Genomic DNA, 20116 nt, shown 5'->3' with positions numbered 1-20116 from the left:
TTACGAACACGTTTGACATAATTAAAGCATTCAAATGTCAACTAGTTCTTTGGGAAAAACAACTTAAAAATGAAGATTTGACGCACTTCCCGACGTGTAGCATGAACAAATCAAGTTTAGATGATACTTGTTCGTATCAAAAATACGCAGAAAAAATTGCAAATTTAACAACTGAATTTGAAACGAGGTTTAATGATTTTAGTTCCCTCAAAGACATTTTTTTGTTTTTGTTTTCTTCGATTTTCTCAATAAGTATTGACTCCGTACCTAGCCATATGCAAATGGAGGTGACCGAGATTCAATGCAACTCAAATTTGAAAGCAAAATTCATTGAAGTCGGCGTGCCTGAATTTTACAAATATTTACCAGCCAGGTTTGAAAATACTTGAAAAATAGCAAATGAAATTATTTCCATGTTTGGTAGCATTTATCGGTGCGAGCAATTATTTTCAGTCATGAAAGGTAATAAGTCTCCTATTAGAAACCGTATTAATGATGCTCACCTTGGGTCAGCGCTGAAAGTTATCACTGCAAACAAATTTCTCCCGAAATAGGAAAGATAATAGCAGAGAAGAGATGTCAAGTATCAGGACGTAAACATTAAATTTCTCTTGTTCTTTTCTATATAAATATATATATATGTTTATTATTGTATTATTCGAAATAAATCTACGTTTCTATGAATATTGATTTTTTTTTTTTTTTTTTTTTTTTTTTTGCTGCCCGCCTAAAGTTAAACCTTGTTTGTTTGGCCCAAGTGTACCTATGAGTTTGACATCCCTGGCGTAGAAACTCTAATTTCAACTGTAAAAATAGATTTTTAATTGTTTTAACTGTATTTGGTGTTTATGTTTTTCTATATTTTTCAATTATTAATGAAGATATTTTAAGATTTTATGCAATATTGCTGCGAAATGAGAACTGAATTAATTGCAAGAGAAATATATGTCTAATGAAATTCGAGGAAATAAGTTTAAATGAAATGCAGCAAAAAATGTGTATAATTTAATAGGCTGTACAAGGAAATCATGTGGTGTCCGCATGAGGTTTTTTTATTATTAAGACTAGCAGCTTCGCTGCCAGCCTTCGTCTGGCTTTTAAATGTACCGGAAAATGGCTGAAGGGAACACCAAACGTTAAATTTAAAAACTGCCTAGAATTTTACTCTGCAGAACAACTTCATAAAAAAGTTAATACTTATAAAAAATTACAATGAAATAAGCAATGTCCCTTAATACAAATATTAATTATACTAATAAATAAATTAATCAACTTCCCTTTACAAAATCTTAAGAACTCAAATGGTATAAAGGAGGTTAAAAACTTTGTTTCCTAAAAAAACACTCAAAATTTTTTAATATCTTAAAGACAGTTAAATGAGCAATAAATAGTATAAAAGAATACAAAAAATAAAATCTTCTGAAAAGCAAAGTATAATTAATGATATTTTATCTTATATTTTCAAGAGAAACAAATTACAATGGAATAAGCTATATCCTTTAATACAAATATTAATTATCCTAATTAAAAAATTAACCAACTTTCCGTTGAAGAAAGAAAATTATGCAAAACTTTTCAATATTTTACAAATCTAACATGAAAGAAATTCAAAAACCAAAAAATTCCGCGCGGAATTTTACTGTGCAGATCAACTTTATCAAAAAGAAATCAATAAAAATGTATTATGTATATAAAAAAATGACAATGAAATATGCCAGTCTCTTAAAAACAGTGACATAAGAAATACGATGAAAAATTGTCGCCAAATCCATATTTCTAAAAGAATGAAACTATTCAAAATGATGCGACTTCATCAAAAATCTGTCAACAATAATAAGAAAGGAAAATTGTTGCCAAAATCACATTTTTAAAGACGTGAGATGTGAGAAGTGTACTCGGAAGCTTCACTTAATTTTTTTTTTAAATACAAAATATTATCATTTTTCCAAAATTCTTTTTGTAAAAGTAGTCGCAAGGATAAAAGTTTAACATGTCCAAAAATCAAAGAAAAATAAACTGTACATTCTTAAAAATAAACTTTTTTTAGAAAATATCCCGTTGGAAAAGTGTTAAGCTCCCTTTGTTAAATAAGTTCGTATTTAATCGATTTATTGAAACACGAAATTTATTTTAAGTTCGTAAAATAGCTAAGTGACTATGTTTCATGACGATGTAAAAATGAATTAGAGTAAAATCTCGCTTTTCTATAGCCCATTAGGTCTCAAAATGATGCGATTTCGTCACAAAACATAAAATTTAAAAAAAAAAATCTAATTCGAATTTCGAAAAAATCGCTTCGAGGTGCACTGACTGTCCAGGTGCACCTATGTACCAAATTTCATAGTAGTGGGTCTATTAGCTTACGCGCAGCGCGAACGAAAGACACACACACACAGACCTTTTCTTTTATTATATGTACTAGTAGCTTCGCTGCCAGCCTTCGTCTGGCTTTTAAATGTAACGGAAAAATGGCTGAAGGGAAGACCAAACGTTAAATTTAAAAACTGCGTAGAATTTTACTCTGCAGAACAACTTCATAGAAAAACGTTATTACTCGTACATATAACAAAATTACAATGAAATAAGCAATATCCCTTAATACAAAAATTAATTAATCCTAATAAATAAATTAACCAACTTCCCTTTGCAAAATCTTAAGAACTCAAATGGTATAAAGGACGTTAAGAACTTTGTTTCCTAAAAAAATCGCTCAAAACTTTTCAATATCTTAAAGATAGGGAAATGAGCAACAAATAACATAAAAGAATACAAAAAACAAAAAATTCTGAAAAGCAAAGTATAATTAATGATATTTTATCTTATATTTTCAAGAGAAAAAAATTACAATGGAATAAGCTATGTCCCTTAATACAAATATTAATTATCCTAATTAAAAAATTAACCAACTTTTCGTTGAGGAAAAAAAGTCATGGAAAGCTTTTCAATATCTTACAAACAGTGAAATAAGCAAAAAATAACATGAAAGAAACTCAAAAAGCAAAAAATTCCGCGCAGAATTATACTCTTCAGATAAAAAAAAATCAATAAATATGTATTATATATATAAAAAATTACAATGAAATATGCCAATCTCTCAAAAACAGTGACATAAGAAATACGATGAAAAATTGTTACCAAATCCATATTTCTAAAAGAATGAAACTATTCAAAATGATGCGATTTCATCAAAAATCTATCAACAACAATAATACTTTTATTATGAAATATAAGTTATAAAGAGATTATGCCACGTTGAATGATGACACGTCTCAGAGTCAACCATTTGCCAGGTCATGTAGTCTACAATTAAAAGGATTTATGTATCGTGGATTGGAAACATTTCTAAATTGCATGAACAATGAGTACTCTAACAGCGTAAAGGCAAACCACATTTGAAAAATAAAAAGTCTAACCTTTTAACATCAAAAGCTTTGAAAGAGATAAAATCATCAAAAGCATTAAAATTTGTTGTTTGAAATTTTATTTAATGCTAAACTAATTGATTAAGCTAAATTTGACAAAATAATTTTATTTAAAGTATTTGAAAAACAAACTACGTAAATGAGGTTTCTTCCTTTTCATGTAATTTGAGACATCTAGAGTTTTTTTTTTTTTTTTGGACATAGAAATTTTATTTCATAAGAGGATAAGCTTCAGATGAATTTTATAATACGGTTAAAAAACAACGCAAAATCCCTTAACATTGTACTGGTTAATCTCTCGTCTCATGTAATCTTAAAATCTGAAACTACACTGCTAAGTTATTAAGAAGCACTTTGATTTATGCAAATTTTATTTTCCGGTAGTCTAGCAATCCTAAAATATATAAAAGTACTCATTGCAGGGAAAAGCTTCTTTTACGTGTAAGAAGCAATACACAAGCATTGACTCCTTATAAGCTGTTAGCACATCCCTAATTTTGTTTTCATCTGTGTGGCTTGATTTTGATTTTTCTTTCTATGATTTATGGCATATTATGGTAGACAGTGACAAATGATTTCATTTTCAACATATTTGCAGCTACTGAAAAGAAACGCATGAAAAATACGTATTCGGAATACTACAGTTTCCTCCAATGGCATGCAAAATTTTAAAATTATCGAACATAGTTGGAAAATTGGAAACCACGATGTACATTTTTGAGAATACGATAGCTGATCCAAAAAAAGCTATTATTGGAAAAATGATATTTCTACTTATGATATAGACTGGAATCTCCTAAGGGCAATAAATCACGAAATAAGAGACCTCGAAAGCCAGCTTGGAACTCCGATACACCATTGAACAACAAATTCTCGGTTTCATACGAAAGTGAGGCAATCGATAATTTTAAAAATCGGGAGAATTATTACATTGGAATAAAACATGTGCTACGAAGTTTTCCAACTGGCTGTTGCTTCCGGAGCCGTTGCTCAAACAAAACAACACCTCAACGCAGCCAAGTGTCCAAAATGACAAATTCGAAACCTTTCTTATGAAACATTCTCTAGTCGACACCGAGGAGCAACCTAAACAAGGCAGTATGAATGAATTACTCGACCCCAGACGTTCATCGAAAGCTCCAGTGAGTGCTATCGAAGATTTCAAACTCAGTTGGACTAACTAATGTATTCCAAAAAATCGTATTGCTGGTTATAAATGAAAACTGGAAGCTCAGAATGAATATGAAGTAAAAGGTTTTATCGAAAATGAGCAATAACAGGTTATCAAGTTCATGAATACGCAGGATACTGTGTACTATGTACTGTGCTTACCTTCTCCTAGAGAATTAGAGTATTAAAGTAGTCATTCGCACCATCCCTGTAGGCAATCCAAGGGTGAAAATATAAAATTGAGCTTCTAACTGAAATATCAGCTTCAAGAGAGTTTCTCAGTTTCGCAAAAGAAGAGGTGGCGAAAACAATTCCTCTCTCTTTCGTCTTAATCACACTTGAGAAATATGTGATTACATATTCTCTAAATAAATTATCCCCAGAGATAATTAAAAATAAAATATTCTTTAGTTAAAACTTCCACGTGGTATAGAAAAATCTTGTTAAATAATTAATAATTCTTTTCAGCTGATTTCAAGCGTTATGAGTTCATTCAATCCCGGTGATTGGTTTTATCGGGAATATCGGATTTGCATTAACAGTGATTTTATATTATTATTCTTATCTTATTAGATAATACTTACAAAATTGTTTTTATTCATAGTATTTAAACCGTTCTTATGAAATTTTTCCTAACTTTGAAGACTACTGCATTTAGAAGTACATGACTAAGATCAACATGTCAAAAAATGTCTGAAGTTCACCTTTTCGAACACCCTGGTTAATGCGCATGCTCCATTGTTTGGAAAATATTTACTGTTGGCAAAGCATTTTAGTGAAAACATTATGTTTTACATACTTGTAGTATTTAAGCTCTAATTAGTATGAATATCTTCCAGAAGAAATCAGCTTCATTTTAACTGAATGAATATATATATATATATATGCATTTTCTCATTTATCCTTCTTCAACCTAAGAGCTGAACACTTAACTCTAGAATGCGTTGTTTACATGGCTGACCTCATTCCTATAGCCCTTTACTATAAAGATCATTTCAACGGATCATGCTCTAGTCAAATGCTGTTACACGCCTGTTAAGCACTGTTCCCAAGTGGGATAACTGCCCGGTCGATGGAGTAAAGTATGCTTCAATAGTTGATGTGCTACTTCTCCAAGAGGAGAATATTTTCTGGTCAAGCACATTCATTTAGGCTCAGATTGCAAAATAGTTGTATTGAGTAGACTGTTGAAATTAAAATCGAATTTTAGTTAGATTTTGTAAATTATGAGTTCATGAAGATACACTACTGAGGATTATATCTCCTGTAATGAAATACACATATCATTTCCTAGAATTATCGAATAATAGCATAAATTACCTTAATAAACTATTCTACAGTTTTCATATGCTTAACTATATCTTCACAACCGGACATCAAAGAATGATTACATTTAAAACTTTAAAATATTATGCTGTTTTTAATAAATGTGAGTAACATAAATTACAACTTGTAAACAGTTATATATATCTAGTCAACAATTTAAATTTCGATTTTTGATTTGTCTATAGCGAATTATCCTTTTAGTCATAGCACCATTTAGATGTACACTAGTACATCTAAATGTACAATCTCTACACTTTAAATCTCTACAATTTATTCTTAATTTTTCTTAGGTTCACAAGTTAAATTTCAAAAATACTATCGTTTTAGTGAACAAAATTCAGTTCCAATGTAGCTATGCGCACAATAACAACAGAAAACTAAACTAACAGATTTTTACAGCATGTAATTCTTTTTCTTCTATCTAAATAAAGTACTCTCACTTATATTACTTAAACCTAGTAATATAAGTAAATATAATCTCACGAAAGAGATAAAAAACTGCTGCACTCTGGTTTCACCTCTCTGAAATGAACAACTATTAAACTCCTTGCCGTTATGGATCTTGGACGCATTTGCTTGCTCAGAGTACCTCTCTACGGATCTGATATGCTTAAACCGTTTCCATTAGTTGCGTCCTACGACTTCAAGTCTCCAGTACTCTGTACTAAAGTCTGCCTTTCATTCAGTCTTGCGACGAGTATCCACCTTATTCTATCATCCAAACGTTGGTAATTACTCAATGTAACTCTCTGCTTTAGAATTTCATTAAATGTAGCTTCCCCCGCCAAAACAAGTGGCAAACGAAAGGTTAACAAACTTTACCCTAAATATCCTGCCCCCATGTATGTGTACACTTGTGTATTCGACACAAGAAGTTTTCATTTTTTAGAAGTATAATATGAGTAGCTATCATCAATAGAATGCAATTATTTTTTAAATTTTGAAAGTTGCTTTCATAAATATTTCTTTCAATGGTAAACCTGCAACATTTTCACCTATCATCTGAAGGTAACATATTTTGTATATGCACTGTCTTATTATAATGTTCTGTATATATTAGCTTCCTTCTATTGCATAAAAAATGTTGAGAAAATAGTTGACGTATAAGTTAATATAAGAGTTTGAGTTAAAAGTAATTTACAGTTGTTTATAAATAACATAAAAATAAAAACCGAAAATTCCGACTTGACCTAGTTTCCTTGGCTTAACTTTGATCGAAATCGTATTTATTTTTTTCTTTTCTACCTCAACTGCAAGTAAAGGACAGAAACTTCGTTTTATCCATAGCTTCTTTTTTTATCACGTGCTTTGAGATGTTCTAACAAATCCGTATTTCTCAACATCTTCAAAGCCGTAAAAATCACAGATCATAACAAACTTCGAAAAAAGTTAAATCTAAAATTCGTTTGGAAGAATTATTTTGAAAACATAGTTTTCGTTGAGGCGTCCTCTGAAGTGATAAAATACGCGCTTGTAGTACATTCCCAAGAAATCTCAAACTATAAGAGTTTCCATTAAATATAAAACTGGTCAATTAGCTAATACGTTGCATCAGTAGAAATTAGAAAGAACATTTTCGGTACTAAAACAAGAGGATTAAAATAAAATTTAAATCGAAAACTTTTGTTTTGGAAATGGACATTATATTTTAAATTATGTTCTTCCGATCGTTTACAGTAAGCGAATTTCCTAGCTGCATATTTTTCTCCCAACCTTGAGAGGGCCTTTCCACATTGGGTCACTAGATTTGAAATATTTACCTCTAAGAGTCAACTCTGAAACTGCTTATTTATGAAAATGTTGCCTCTGATTTCTAATCGGAAGAAAGAAGTGTGTTTAATTTTACTTGCGAAAGAATTAAAATTACAATGATGAGATTTCAATATTGATTAATACTCTTCAGAAAGAATACGAATATACTCGTATATCACATATTCCGCAGAACTGAAAATGAATTTCTGTTTTCCCTTCTCAAGAAGCATTACGGAAGTGAATTTTGTAGCTGAACCCCAAAATGATTCATTTATAAGCCCCTTCTTTGGTTGCGATATCAAGGTGCACTTAGAAATTCGCTTACGAGAATTAATTTAAATGATTAATAATAGAAACAAAATATTTTTCAGAAAAGATTGCAAGACAGTTAAATAAAAGAAAAACATTTAAAAATCAGGTTAATAATTAAGAACGTCAAATTACTGAGTTACGTTTCATGAATTTAAAGTGGCATTCCGACTTCCTGTGTATTTGTATGCACATTAAGTCCATACACTTGTATATTTTGACATAATTCTTTGGTCTGAAAGATAAGCGCGGTTTAAAATTTGATAAAAATTATGTGATGAAGAAAAGAATGCGTAGAAAAATGTCCAAAACGAAAAAGGTTAATGTTTCACAAGTTTTTATATGAAATCTGAAATCAAGCAAATAATATATTACTTTAATCATATAAAGCTGTTTTTTGCATATAATCACTAATTAATCATTCTTGATTATGATTTGCTAGCTTTACGATCATTTAGGGGTACTTTAAAAGAGAAATGTGAAACATCGAAACTTTATGAGATTGTTTTATAATTAATCATTTACATTACATTTTGATGGAAGCATTCAATCTCATTATTATTCTAGTCAAAGAGTGGATCCTTATCTGATTCATAATAATCGCTTGATGGTTTTGCAAGCTCAGTAGTTCTCCGAGCTCATGGAATGTCTGCGTTTAAAATAAAGATAAATTATGCTCATATGCAAATGAATATAGCATGTAAACAACAGATAATTTTGCGACTTTTGATCAATTGTTGAGTTCCAGATCCTTTTGTATTATTATGATTATAATAGAGAAGTTTAAAGGTGCATCCGATAAGCATCTTTAATTTAATTTTATTAATCTGTTACTCAATATATACCATTCCCACAAAATTCCTTATCGGGCCTTCATTTTTTGCAGCCGTTGCTCGAATACATATACTCTTATTTACTGAAATATTTTAAATCATGTTAATGTTCCTATTTTAGCATCTGTAAGTTTTAAGAAATAATGTTTGTAAACTTCACGAATTTTTAACTTTTTATATGTTCCTTCGGGGCCTAGGAAACTTTTGCATTCATTATAAAAAATGAAACACAAGGCGTTTGACTCCTCTGACTCAAAAAATTGGCAGTGATATTTGATATTAAAATCGGGAATTATATTCAGATCCCGTACACAAACTAAAAACCAAAATGTACGTAACTAAAAATAAAGTATCATCTAGAAGAGGTTTCTGATAATAAGGCATTACGTGACGATAATTCCAATGTAGATAAATATTAAAAATATTGATCAGTACAACTTTATCAAAATAGAGATCTTAGTCATAGAATCTTATAGAATTTGTAACCTAATAATCACACGCAAGCTTTAATATTAGCAGATAATCAACTTTTAATATTAAATGTATTAATTAAAAATGAAAAATACTCGTATTTTAAGGATTTTTAAGATTACGTATTATAATTCTAAATTATAAAACTTTATGAGAATATTAACAACGTATTGAAAATTCTTTCGGCATACCAAAGGTAATAAAATTATAAATACAGACCCTAGTAGATCACGAAATTGCATTTAAAATGCTAAAATTAACATCGAATAATTATAATTTATTTATAGTTTACACATGAATGTAAGTTCAAAAGAATATAAAATACTAAAACTTTTGGTCTTAAATACATGGGTCAATTTTTGTTGCACTGCGTTAAACTTTTTTTCTTTGATTTTTTATAACGAGTACAAAATTTTTCTTCACTGCAGGAATGTATAAAACGTTAGATTCTGTATTTTATATGAAATAATCTTTTATTTAAAAAACTCGAAAACATAAACCTTTTAGTCAGTAAAACAATTTTTCTAATATGAAATGTACGTTTACGGCTAAGAATTGCAAAAATAAGTAAGTAAAAATAAGTAAGTAAGTGCAAAAATAAGCACTTTTGCAGACATAAAGTAAGTAAGAACTTAATAAGATAAGTAAGACATAAGTAAGAACTTTTGCAGACATAGTGTATAATTGAAGAAACTTCAGTGTTTATAGGTGTGACTTATGTATTTTGCACCATATTTAATAATTTTCAGTACAGCACTGTAAGTATTCAACGGAAGCAGAACAATGATCCTTGAATCCTACAATCCTATTAAAGTAGAACTAAATATTCAACAGAAATTAGAATTAAAATAGCAATGAGAGGTTAATGTTTTGTGTTCCAAACAAAAGAGAAGCTGCAGCAAGTTTTGGGAAGTTGTTTTGATATACTCAAAAGAAGATTAAAACTGAAGCTATGATTTTTTTTAAATACAAGAATATTTAGAACTCAAACGAAGCATTGTTAAATGTTATAAAAAGGCCTCTAAAGAAAATAAAGCTCCTTGACCATATAAGAATCATAACTAATGCTGTATTTTCAATATCATTATGGTGTAGTCAAAACTTTTATGCTTTTGGAAAATACTATAATTTGATGATTTTGAAAGAAAAATGGAAAGCTTATTCATTTATATTATTACGGCAAACGCACTATTTTTATTTATAAATGTATACGTTCGTACTCATTTACTTTATAGCACTTTCGTTTTGTTTACTATACTAATTACTTTATAGCACTTTAAGTTTGATCATTACTTTATAGCACTTTAGTTTTATGTTTTTGACTTCTCACTTGTATAACGTGATGACTAAAATGCATGAAAAGGTTTTTGTAGTTCACTTGCGTATGCGTAAGTGCTCATTAATGATCCTTTTTTCTAATTGCAAATTCTTCACTTTCAGTATAATGCAGAAAAGCTTATAACAAACTTTTAATTCTGGCATCCGTTTCCGCTTTATAACGAGAGAATGCAGCTTTTTTCTTGAAAAATAATAATGAGCAAAATCTATAAAATCGACTTGCTTTATGTGTCCTTTCTTAATGCAAGTGGTTATCATATCCATCTGGGATTATAAGACCCTTGATTCGAATCTTTGCCAGGAAATTGTTGATTTTTCATACACTGATAAGCTTAATAATTCTGTATTAATATAATCTCTTACTCTTTCAGCTTTGTTTTTAAATAAAAACCGTCTCTATATTTTAAGGCAGAAAATAAACGTTGCATTTACTTTGCTTCTGAAGACGCTTCTCATCTTTACAATTAAATTTATTTAGAATAATACATACAATGGATTGCACACTAAAATTCACGCGCAGATCAAATATTTATTATTATTTTTATAGACTTCTTTCTGAATATTTATGTTCTTTTTATCTGTTGCATTTTATCTTATGACAACCTTATTGCAGGAATGACCAGTGAAGTCACACGAAAACGGTGACGGATGGAGCATCTGACAGATGAAGAGGAAGGGGGCGGTGACTGTGAAGATGGACACTGTCCGCTACAAGAAGAAGCGCAGCTGCTGCCCCAGCAAAGGGCACACGGGAAACTCACTCAAGAGGAGAAGAAATTCCTGCTCTCCGTCGAAAGGGGAGATGTCGCTACTGTCAGGAGGTGAACACATGTTTTTTATTACTATGGAATTTTCGAAACAAAATCTTGAATCCTGATGCGACAAAAGAAGTGATATGCGAATAAATATACTTGAATCAAACATCAAACCTGAGGAAACTAAGAAGTAGCAGGTTTTTAAACATTTTAGGATCTGAATAAGAAATACAAAATTTAATTGTTTTTAGCAGTTATGCAACCTGAAACATTAAATATATGTAAAGGTAACAAATTGTATTCATCAGATATTCTCTTTTTTTTTCTTTTCTTTTATTATTTATTCAATAGGTAGTATTACTATTTTATTTAAATGAAAATAAAAATTTTAAATAGAAACCAATTACTCAGATGATCACACAATTATATTCTTCTGCCCATAACAAAGTAACAGAAAAATGTGTTATCTGGGCATAAAATACATTAAACTGCTCCATTTAAGAATATTACATTTTTGTGGGAGGATTTAGATGCTCTTTTCCTATAGATGTGTATATTTCGAACATCATATTGTGTTAGCATCGTACTCAATATCAGCATTGTTAAACTGAGTTTTTAAGATTGAGATGACTGTATTATTTTCCAATTTATCTCATGGAACGTATACTATATATTATTTATTATTCCATATAAATATTATTAGAATATTTTAATAATAACCATTCTTGTCGCTGGCTTATTAATTTATGGTATCTTTTAACAGTCTTAATTTCTAGATGCGGGGAAAAAAGTCATAGTATAAAATAAGCAGCAACGAAAGGCAGATTTTAAATTAAAATGAGTAAATGAATAAATTTGGCTTATATACTAGTTTTAGCTTCTATGATAGTTTTCACTCATGATTCACTTCTATGATAGTCCTTTAAAAATAAATAACAGCCTGTTTAATTTCAACAGTGATTTATTACAATTTCATAACATTTGAATAATCTGTGTTCCTTTCCGTGTTTTATGTTTTAAAGTAATTTAGATAATACTTCAAATTTAGGGCTATATTGTGAGCTTTAATAATTATTTCTATACTTATGATTAATAAAAGCAAAACTTTGCAATGAGTTGAGGAAAAGCAAAGGGAAAAATTAATTTATTTAAAATCCTGTTCTTTGTAAATTCTTTGTGAAATTGCCTGTCCTCTAGTCAGAAGCTAATGTTTTCCAAGGTTGTTTTCCCAGTGTGAGGTGAAATAAAGATTTTGAGAAGGCAAACAGCATTTTGCCTCACCTGGCTGCTGTCAGCAGATCGATAGCATATAGTCAGCTACAGAGTCGGATATTTTGGCAGAGATATAAGAATGCTCTTGACAGAGCCGTTACTATCCTCTTGACAGAGATGAAATCTCTCTTTCTCTCTAACTCCTCTATAACTGAGCTCATGATTCTTGTTCCAGAATTACTGAGCGATTCGGAATGGTTTCGTGGACTAGATTCGCATTTGATCTAAACTTTCAAAGAAGCTCTTGACTGGCGTTCCGTTTTAATATTCCCAACCCTAGGAAAAGTTGTTCGAGAATTCATAGGCTCCGATTTGCAATATGTTCCGTTCCCATCTACATCGGCAGAGATGAATAACATTAAATGTACAATTAGATGCATGGTAACTTTGGCGAGAAATTTCCATGCTTGAGTCTTTCTCAATAATGGTTATTTCAAAATAATATTCTCCATACAGACCATGAAATGAAACGAAGAGTTGGAAACTGTACGTGAGTGTAGGTTAAGCTCACCTTTTCCGAGAATTTGTCGTGTGGCCCTGAGAAATAGCTAAAAACTTTATAGTAAACCTATAATATCAGTCTTTATTGTATGCATGTACTCAAAATCTTCTTTCAATCCAATTATTTATGATCAAATATTTTTATTATTTAAATATAAGAGGGTTTATGCGACGCATAAAATTGTGTATACAAATGTAGATTATTGGGTATAAAAAGAAAAGTAGTTGCTAATATCTCAATTTAATTGCAGATTAATTCTTCTTCAATACATAACATGACAAAAATCTTACAATGAATTTGCATCAATAATCTTGAAAGTGTGTTTTACATCTTTAATATAACCTTTATATCTCCATAACATTTAGAAGAGTTTATCAGGTACATATCAACTTAAGATTTAAAATGCTTACTAAATAAAGAAAATATTTCTTTGTCAGATTTCATGTTTCATAAATATAGAATAATATTGTAGGGCTAACATTTTTGTATTAACTCATCGCAAAGTAATATTTTGGAAGAAGACGCCAAATGGTGTTTCAGGGTATTAAAGTAAATGTTAGTTAGGTTTGCTTTATGTGGTTACGGCAAAGCCTCGAGGGCTATCTTCCTAAGGGAAAGGATGCCTTCATAGAGGACTTTCTAAGGGAAACTGGCTCGTATACATGTTACACTTAAAGAAAACCATGAAAACGCCCATGCAGCGAGCCCGTTCACAGGATTCCAGCCTTGGACCAAACTACCAGTGTTCAGCGACTTTACCGCTGGGTCGCTGGTGGGAAAATGTTAGTTAGAATGTTTTGATGCATGATACCAGTCGCTAAAATAGTAATCTAATTATAAATCAGTAATTATTTACTGAACATTCTTAAATAAATACGAATAGGAATACTATAAAACATAATTATTCATGCTCGTATTATGCGCATAATATCAAGGCATCGAAAGAAAGGCAGTTATGCAATCAACATCATCACTATGAGCATTGATAATAAATGCAGTAATGCATACAAGAAAGGTCAAAAACCTAAAAATATAGTTCCACAATTTTAGAAACTGTGGTAAAACATCTGACTAAATAATTACATTCATGTGTCAAAATATTTAATTCATCATAAGGTTTTCATAATTCATTTCCTGCAAACAGTTAAGTGATTCTTAATTTTCATCAAAATTTCGCAGCGTAATCATCAATTAAATAAATTTTAATATTAAATGGAACTGAACTAATTGTATAATTCATCGTGGGTCCAATTGTGGAAAATGAGGACTCAAGGAGGCCGAACGGTAATAGAACTGAACATTAGTAGTTCGGTTCATGGAGAGAATTCAGTTGAACGGGATGGCTGCAGGGGCGTTTTCGTGGTTTTACCCGTGTGTACTATGTATACAAGGCAATGCCATTAAAAAGTCATCCGCGAAGGTATTCCTCCCTTTAGGCAGATATCCCTCGTGTGCTTTGCAATAATCAAACAAACAAAACCAAAACTAAACTTAGGATTCAATGAACTAAAAAATTATTCAATCAATATAACCTAAATAAATTATCTTAAAGAAAGGATGAATTTAGAGAGTTAGTCGCATTGTGGTTTTATTAACCTTTTTTTAGAGATAGAGTCACGTTTCGATAATGTAAGGCAATAAACATCATCCCAATAATTTTAAAGCCACAATTTCAATCAATTAGCAGACATCAAAATTGTCAAAATTTCTCTTCCGAACGATGGGGAGGATCTGCCAGTCTCTTGTCAATTATTAAATCTGAAATGTTGACGCACACTTCAGAGAGTGTAAATTTCTTTTACATGTTCCATTAGCGAATTGAAGGCTAAGTAATTGACAGGAAGTCGAAAATAGGCTGATTTCAAGCAATTTATTTAAATGAGATTTTCCAGTAAAAATAGAGTTACTGCTTTTTTCAACCTAATAATTTCAAAACTCGGTTATTTTTAGAAAATCATTCAAAGTATTTTATAATTCATTTTTAAAATTCACCTTTCATTATTGACTTTAACGTTAAGAAAATTCTATTTGGTTTATAACGAAAGTGCATTTAGTATATTTAATTTCCAGGCAAAATAACAACAAAACCATTTTTAAGGTTCCTGTATGCTAAATTTAATGCATAAAACTGTACTACTCATCAAAACTAAAAGATATTGACAGAAATATAACTTAACTGTTACTTATATTGAATCATGATTAAAAAAAATAGCGCAAAAGCATTATTTAACATAAATTTTCGTGTAAGTCAGTTGATTATTTGCAAAATATGGAGTTTAAAATCACATTTACATAAATTTAAAAATGATGATAAAATTATTTCCTTTTACATCGCTGAAATCTTTCCTTAATTTGGTGTATGGTTACCTCTGACGGAAATACAAAACTTAAATTTTAATTTCACAGAATTTAGATTTGGTCATGTTTAACAGAATTGTACGCCATTCTTCTGAAAAATCACATTTCACGTCCTGCAAGATCTGTAAAGGCAATTATTTCTTTGCGATTCCGCGGCTAATCGAATGCAAAATATGCTCAATCGAGCTTAATTTTCGCGAGTATGGCAGCCAGTCCATCTTATTTACATCTTTCCTTTATCTTAGTGGTAGCTTTAATTTCAAAGTATTCGTATACTAGAGATACTAAATTTGGACGAGCATTATCATCCATTAGCAAAACATCTGCCTCAAGAGTACCCCTTAATGCCCTAAAGATCTCAGTGTATCTATCTAGGTTTTAAGATCACCACATATCTGTCACCAGTTACAGAGAGCTTCCATCAATGACATACATTTCAGGGCACTCTGATTTCAGGGTACATCTAATTACTGTCACAACTATATCTAATTAACAAAGTTTTGTTTATTCAACTACGATTTTACTATATATCTGATGTTTATATTTTTAACATTTTGAATCTTAAACTAAATGTGGAATTGCTTTCCAAAAGATTTATTAAATCTGAGTTTAAAAAGCCGACAGAAAGAAAAAGGCGCCAACTCAATAATTTTAGGATATATAAATATTAAAGTCCAGTTTCGAAGTCTGGTTTCATCTCGAAGTAGCTGACCACTTCTAGCATTAGCCAGTTAATGGGGCCCACGTTTGATAGACTATAAATTATTCGTAAAGCACTGGCTTCATGTTTCAACAGTCTACATTTTCCGTCGCTTTTCTTCCATGCAATTCATTGAATGTTTCCTGGCCACGTATTTTCAGTCTCCTAATTTTCCGTCTACCATTTTTTTACTGCCTTCCTCTTTCCCATGATATTTGCCTCCAATGTTCTGAATTTGACAGTTGAATTCTAATTTTGTTACTAATAAATATTAAGAAAGGATCCTGCTTTGTAGGGTGACAATTTCCTTTCAATTACTTGAGATTAGTTTGGGGAAGATTAAATAAAACACGTGACATGATCTGTACTTTTCTTCCGTAAGATAACATTTTAGGAACCACCTTTCCCACCACTTGTTTCTTAAAATAAGATGTAATATCCTCATTCTATTATTACATTACCTGCGATATAAATGAATAGAAAAATAGAATGTTTTATATGTAATATTTATGTATTAAAATTCATTAAGTTTTTAGTTTATTACCAAGTTGGAATAAAGCCTTTTTCAGAAAGGTTTCCTTTCACGTTTTCATCCTACTAAAGATCAATACACATTTAGATTTATCCTGTTTGGCATTACCCTTTCATAGATATTTTTATCAGCAGAAAACCTGCCGGCATATATCTGTAATTGCATCCTTTCCTGTCACCTTTGTTCTAGTTTTAATCAATCTCTTCCTTTTGTATCAAGCTACCAGCAAGAATGTACCTACAGCGGAAGTAATTCAATTACGTACATCCATGCTGAATTATTTTTACTACTTATAGTAAAAATATGCATTTATACTCGAGTCTAAGAAACTCTAGTCTAACTATGTAAAGGAAAGGTAAAAGACGACATCTGCTCTCAATCTATGGGGCAGTTTCCTTCCAATTTAATTGGCGAGACATCTGGCGTCGATAAAACACCGAAGTCATACCAAAGGAAATAGCAATGCGTTAACATCTTCAGCCTCTCGGGGCCGTTTCTGCTGGAAACATAACAGGGCACCTTATTTGGCTCTTTCATAGACGAGAGAAATGTGCAAAGAGTTTATGAGAACGCGGATCATTGAGGGAAAAGAGGCAGTATATAAGAGGTTCAGAAATTTATTGGGGCGCAGTTGGTGTTTAAAATTTGCATAAATAGATCTCTTAAACTTCCGCGTCTTCTATTTGATCTGAGAAATAAACTGCTGCAAATGTACCATTCGTTTAATAGAATTTCTAAGATATTGCATTTGGTACGTTTGAGTTCTTAGAACGCATTTATAATGAAAACTATGTTGCCTTGAAATTAAATCACATAAACTCGAACTAGTATTTTTAAAATAACATTTTATTTTAAAATTAGGCAAAAAAGCAACGTTAGTCTGACGTAGATTTTGAATAAAAGCGTAGTATTTAGCTCAGTGACCCAATACATTTTGACTAGAAAGTTACTTTTATCAACTTAAAAGTGATAAAATATTCATATACATTCTTGTTATCAAAACTGAAACAAGCTGAGAGTAGCAGCCGATCAATGTGAAATTAGTATAATAGATACAACATGGTATAACATGAAAATGATTAGCAATGCAGAGCTTACAAGTACAAAAACTGTAGCGCAGGCTAAAATCAGCGTAAAAGAAACTAAGAAAGGGCATTTTCACACAAATCATGTTTTCATCCTGTTTGTTTGACTGAAAGTGTAAAGAAGTAAGTAGTCGGCACGTACAGCATCATGTATTCGAATCTGAGAGTGGGAGAATAATAGCTTACAGTGATAGCGGATTATCATATCGTCAGTTTTCTGCTTGCGCTGATTGAAATTCGACTAACATCATGCGAATATGTTATCGATGAGTAGCGAAAGGGTGGACGGAGGCACATGAGTAACTTCGACACACCAGTACCACAGAAAATAGATAATCTTGCTCGAATGGCCTTTGGGAACCGTACCTCCACTTTACCCATCTTAGCTCAAAATGACATGTTTGGGACCTGCATAACCTATAAGAGATTATCTTAGGTAACGGACTCTTTGCAAGCCGTTTGCTGAACGAGACACGTAGATGCACAAATAGCATGACATCGCTTCTTAAACGAATTACGCTTGTTCTTGTCTGTGTGGTGATGATGCGCTCGTGCACTGTGGTGGTGATGATGAATATCAATCACAGTAGTGCGCCCTGAGAAGCGCTTGCCGAATTCTTGTCTTATGCATCGTCATAGCGGCTCAGAGCTATGAAAAGAGGTGCGAATGGATACAAGCTATGTTCAAGTTATTTTACGTATAACTGGCAGTTTGGCCAATCAAAGTTTCATTCAGAGATCATGCTTTCTTTCCTGCTATGCCTTTAATACTTACATATTCAAGCTCTACGAAAATGGAGTCCATTAAAGATTTTAATCTCTGCATACTTAATTGCTTTACGTCTTTACGCTGTACTGATGATGAGTGAAAACAGAATTTCGCTATTTATACACCACTTTTAGTGTCTTGCAAATCTTCAAGTAAAATGAAACTCGGATGCTATCTTATTATGAGCGTGTTAAATGTAGCTGCAGATCGTAATTTCCAAAAAATGGTTGCTTTGGCTCTTATATATCGTGGGTTTAAAACCGGGCATGAACACTAATCCTTTGCACTAACTCTACTCAAAATATTACAAAACATTTTTTTAAAGAGCGAAAATTTTACTTTGTCTAATTCACGTTTCATTGTTTTTACTTCATTAATAGTGAAAGAAATGTCCATGCTCAGAATGATATAGGTAGACCTACTTTCATAGAATGTTGAATCTGCCAACGACAAATCATTACATGGATCAATAAATTCTTCATCTAATATAAACCATTCCACTCCTCTTGTAATTTTATTAATTAAGAAAATTAGTATTGTTTTGATGAAAATCGTTGAGCAAATCTGATTTCCAAAATTGCATTAGTTCGTAAATCCGTTATTCTTACACACAATTAAAAAAAAGTTCTGGACTTTCAATTAGATAAACTTAACCTTTTTATGCATTGATAGCTACCGAAGGCGAGTTGGTCTGTTGGATAAAATAATTTTCGGGACGGACCTTTATAACATTCATACATAAAAATCCACCATGCTGAAGCTTAATATAAAGTATGACATAAAACATGAGGTTTTTAACCAACACGCCTAATTAATACTTTTCGAATATTTTTTTATGATTATTTACAACACATGATAGTCTTAGAAAGAATATCTTAGTTTGGCAGTTAATAATTCTGAAATACTTTTGACTATGCTATGGGCTTCTGATTCACTTTCAGTTTTATCAAAATGGGAAAATGCATGCTAATCTTTAAAACATATCTAAAACATCTGCACTCCGGAATTATTACTAAATGTTTAGCTATTTAAACAAATACTATTCTTTTCATGAAGTTCAGATAATTTAAATTACGGTTATCAGTAAGTTGTAAAGTTACAGTTAGTATACTATAATAATGAATACGCGCACTGACTATACAGGGTGGATGAGAATTAACTCTTTATTAAAAACTATTATTTTTTAAATATTTAACAAATTTTCATAAAAAATTTTTCTTTACAATGGTAGAATTTATTACATGATATCTCATTTATGCCATTGCAAGTATCAGTGATGGGCCATGGCGGAAAGGCTAACCTTGCGAGAGCGGGCATTCCAGTACGATCCCGATTCCATCATATCAAACAACTTTCGCGAGATGCCTGTCTTTGTGGTTTCTGAGAACTTCGATTGAACACTTCTTGAACCACTTGCACATTTTCCTCCGTACTGGAATGACGACACCGTCTCCCTAACATCTGATACAGAACTTGTATCCATTGGCATCAAGAGGAAATTCCGTATGGTCATTCTATCTAC

General features: G+C 31.1%; 1 protein-coding gene across 1 annotated transcript in view; it reads left to right on the top strand.

Moving 5' to 3' along the window:
- Positions 1 to 20116, top strand: part of LOC118196742 (transient receptor potential-gamma protein-like) — a 712826-nt gene that overhangs the window by 468098 nt on the left and 224612 nt on the right. The window contains exon 3 of the mRNA XM_085813073.1: positions 11235 to 11442. Within this exon, the coding sequence (XP_085669199.1) occupies positions 11270 to 11442 (173 nt within the window). The 5' untranslated portion in view covers positions 11235 to 11269. The remainder of the gene's footprint in view (positions 1 to 11234; positions 11443 to 20116) is intronic.

This window comes from Stegodyphus dumicola, chromosome 3 (genome assembly GCF_044657685.1).
Source record: "Stegodyphus dumicola isolate Sdum_Otavi_A_Nest chromosome 3, ASM4465768v1".
Taxonomy (NCBI): Eukaryota; Metazoa; Arthropoda; class Arachnida; order Araneae; family Eresidae; genus Stegodyphus; species Stegodyphus dumicola.
The sequence above is the reverse complement of the archived record's forward strand: the minus strand, read 5'-3'. Positions and strand labels throughout refer to the sequence as shown.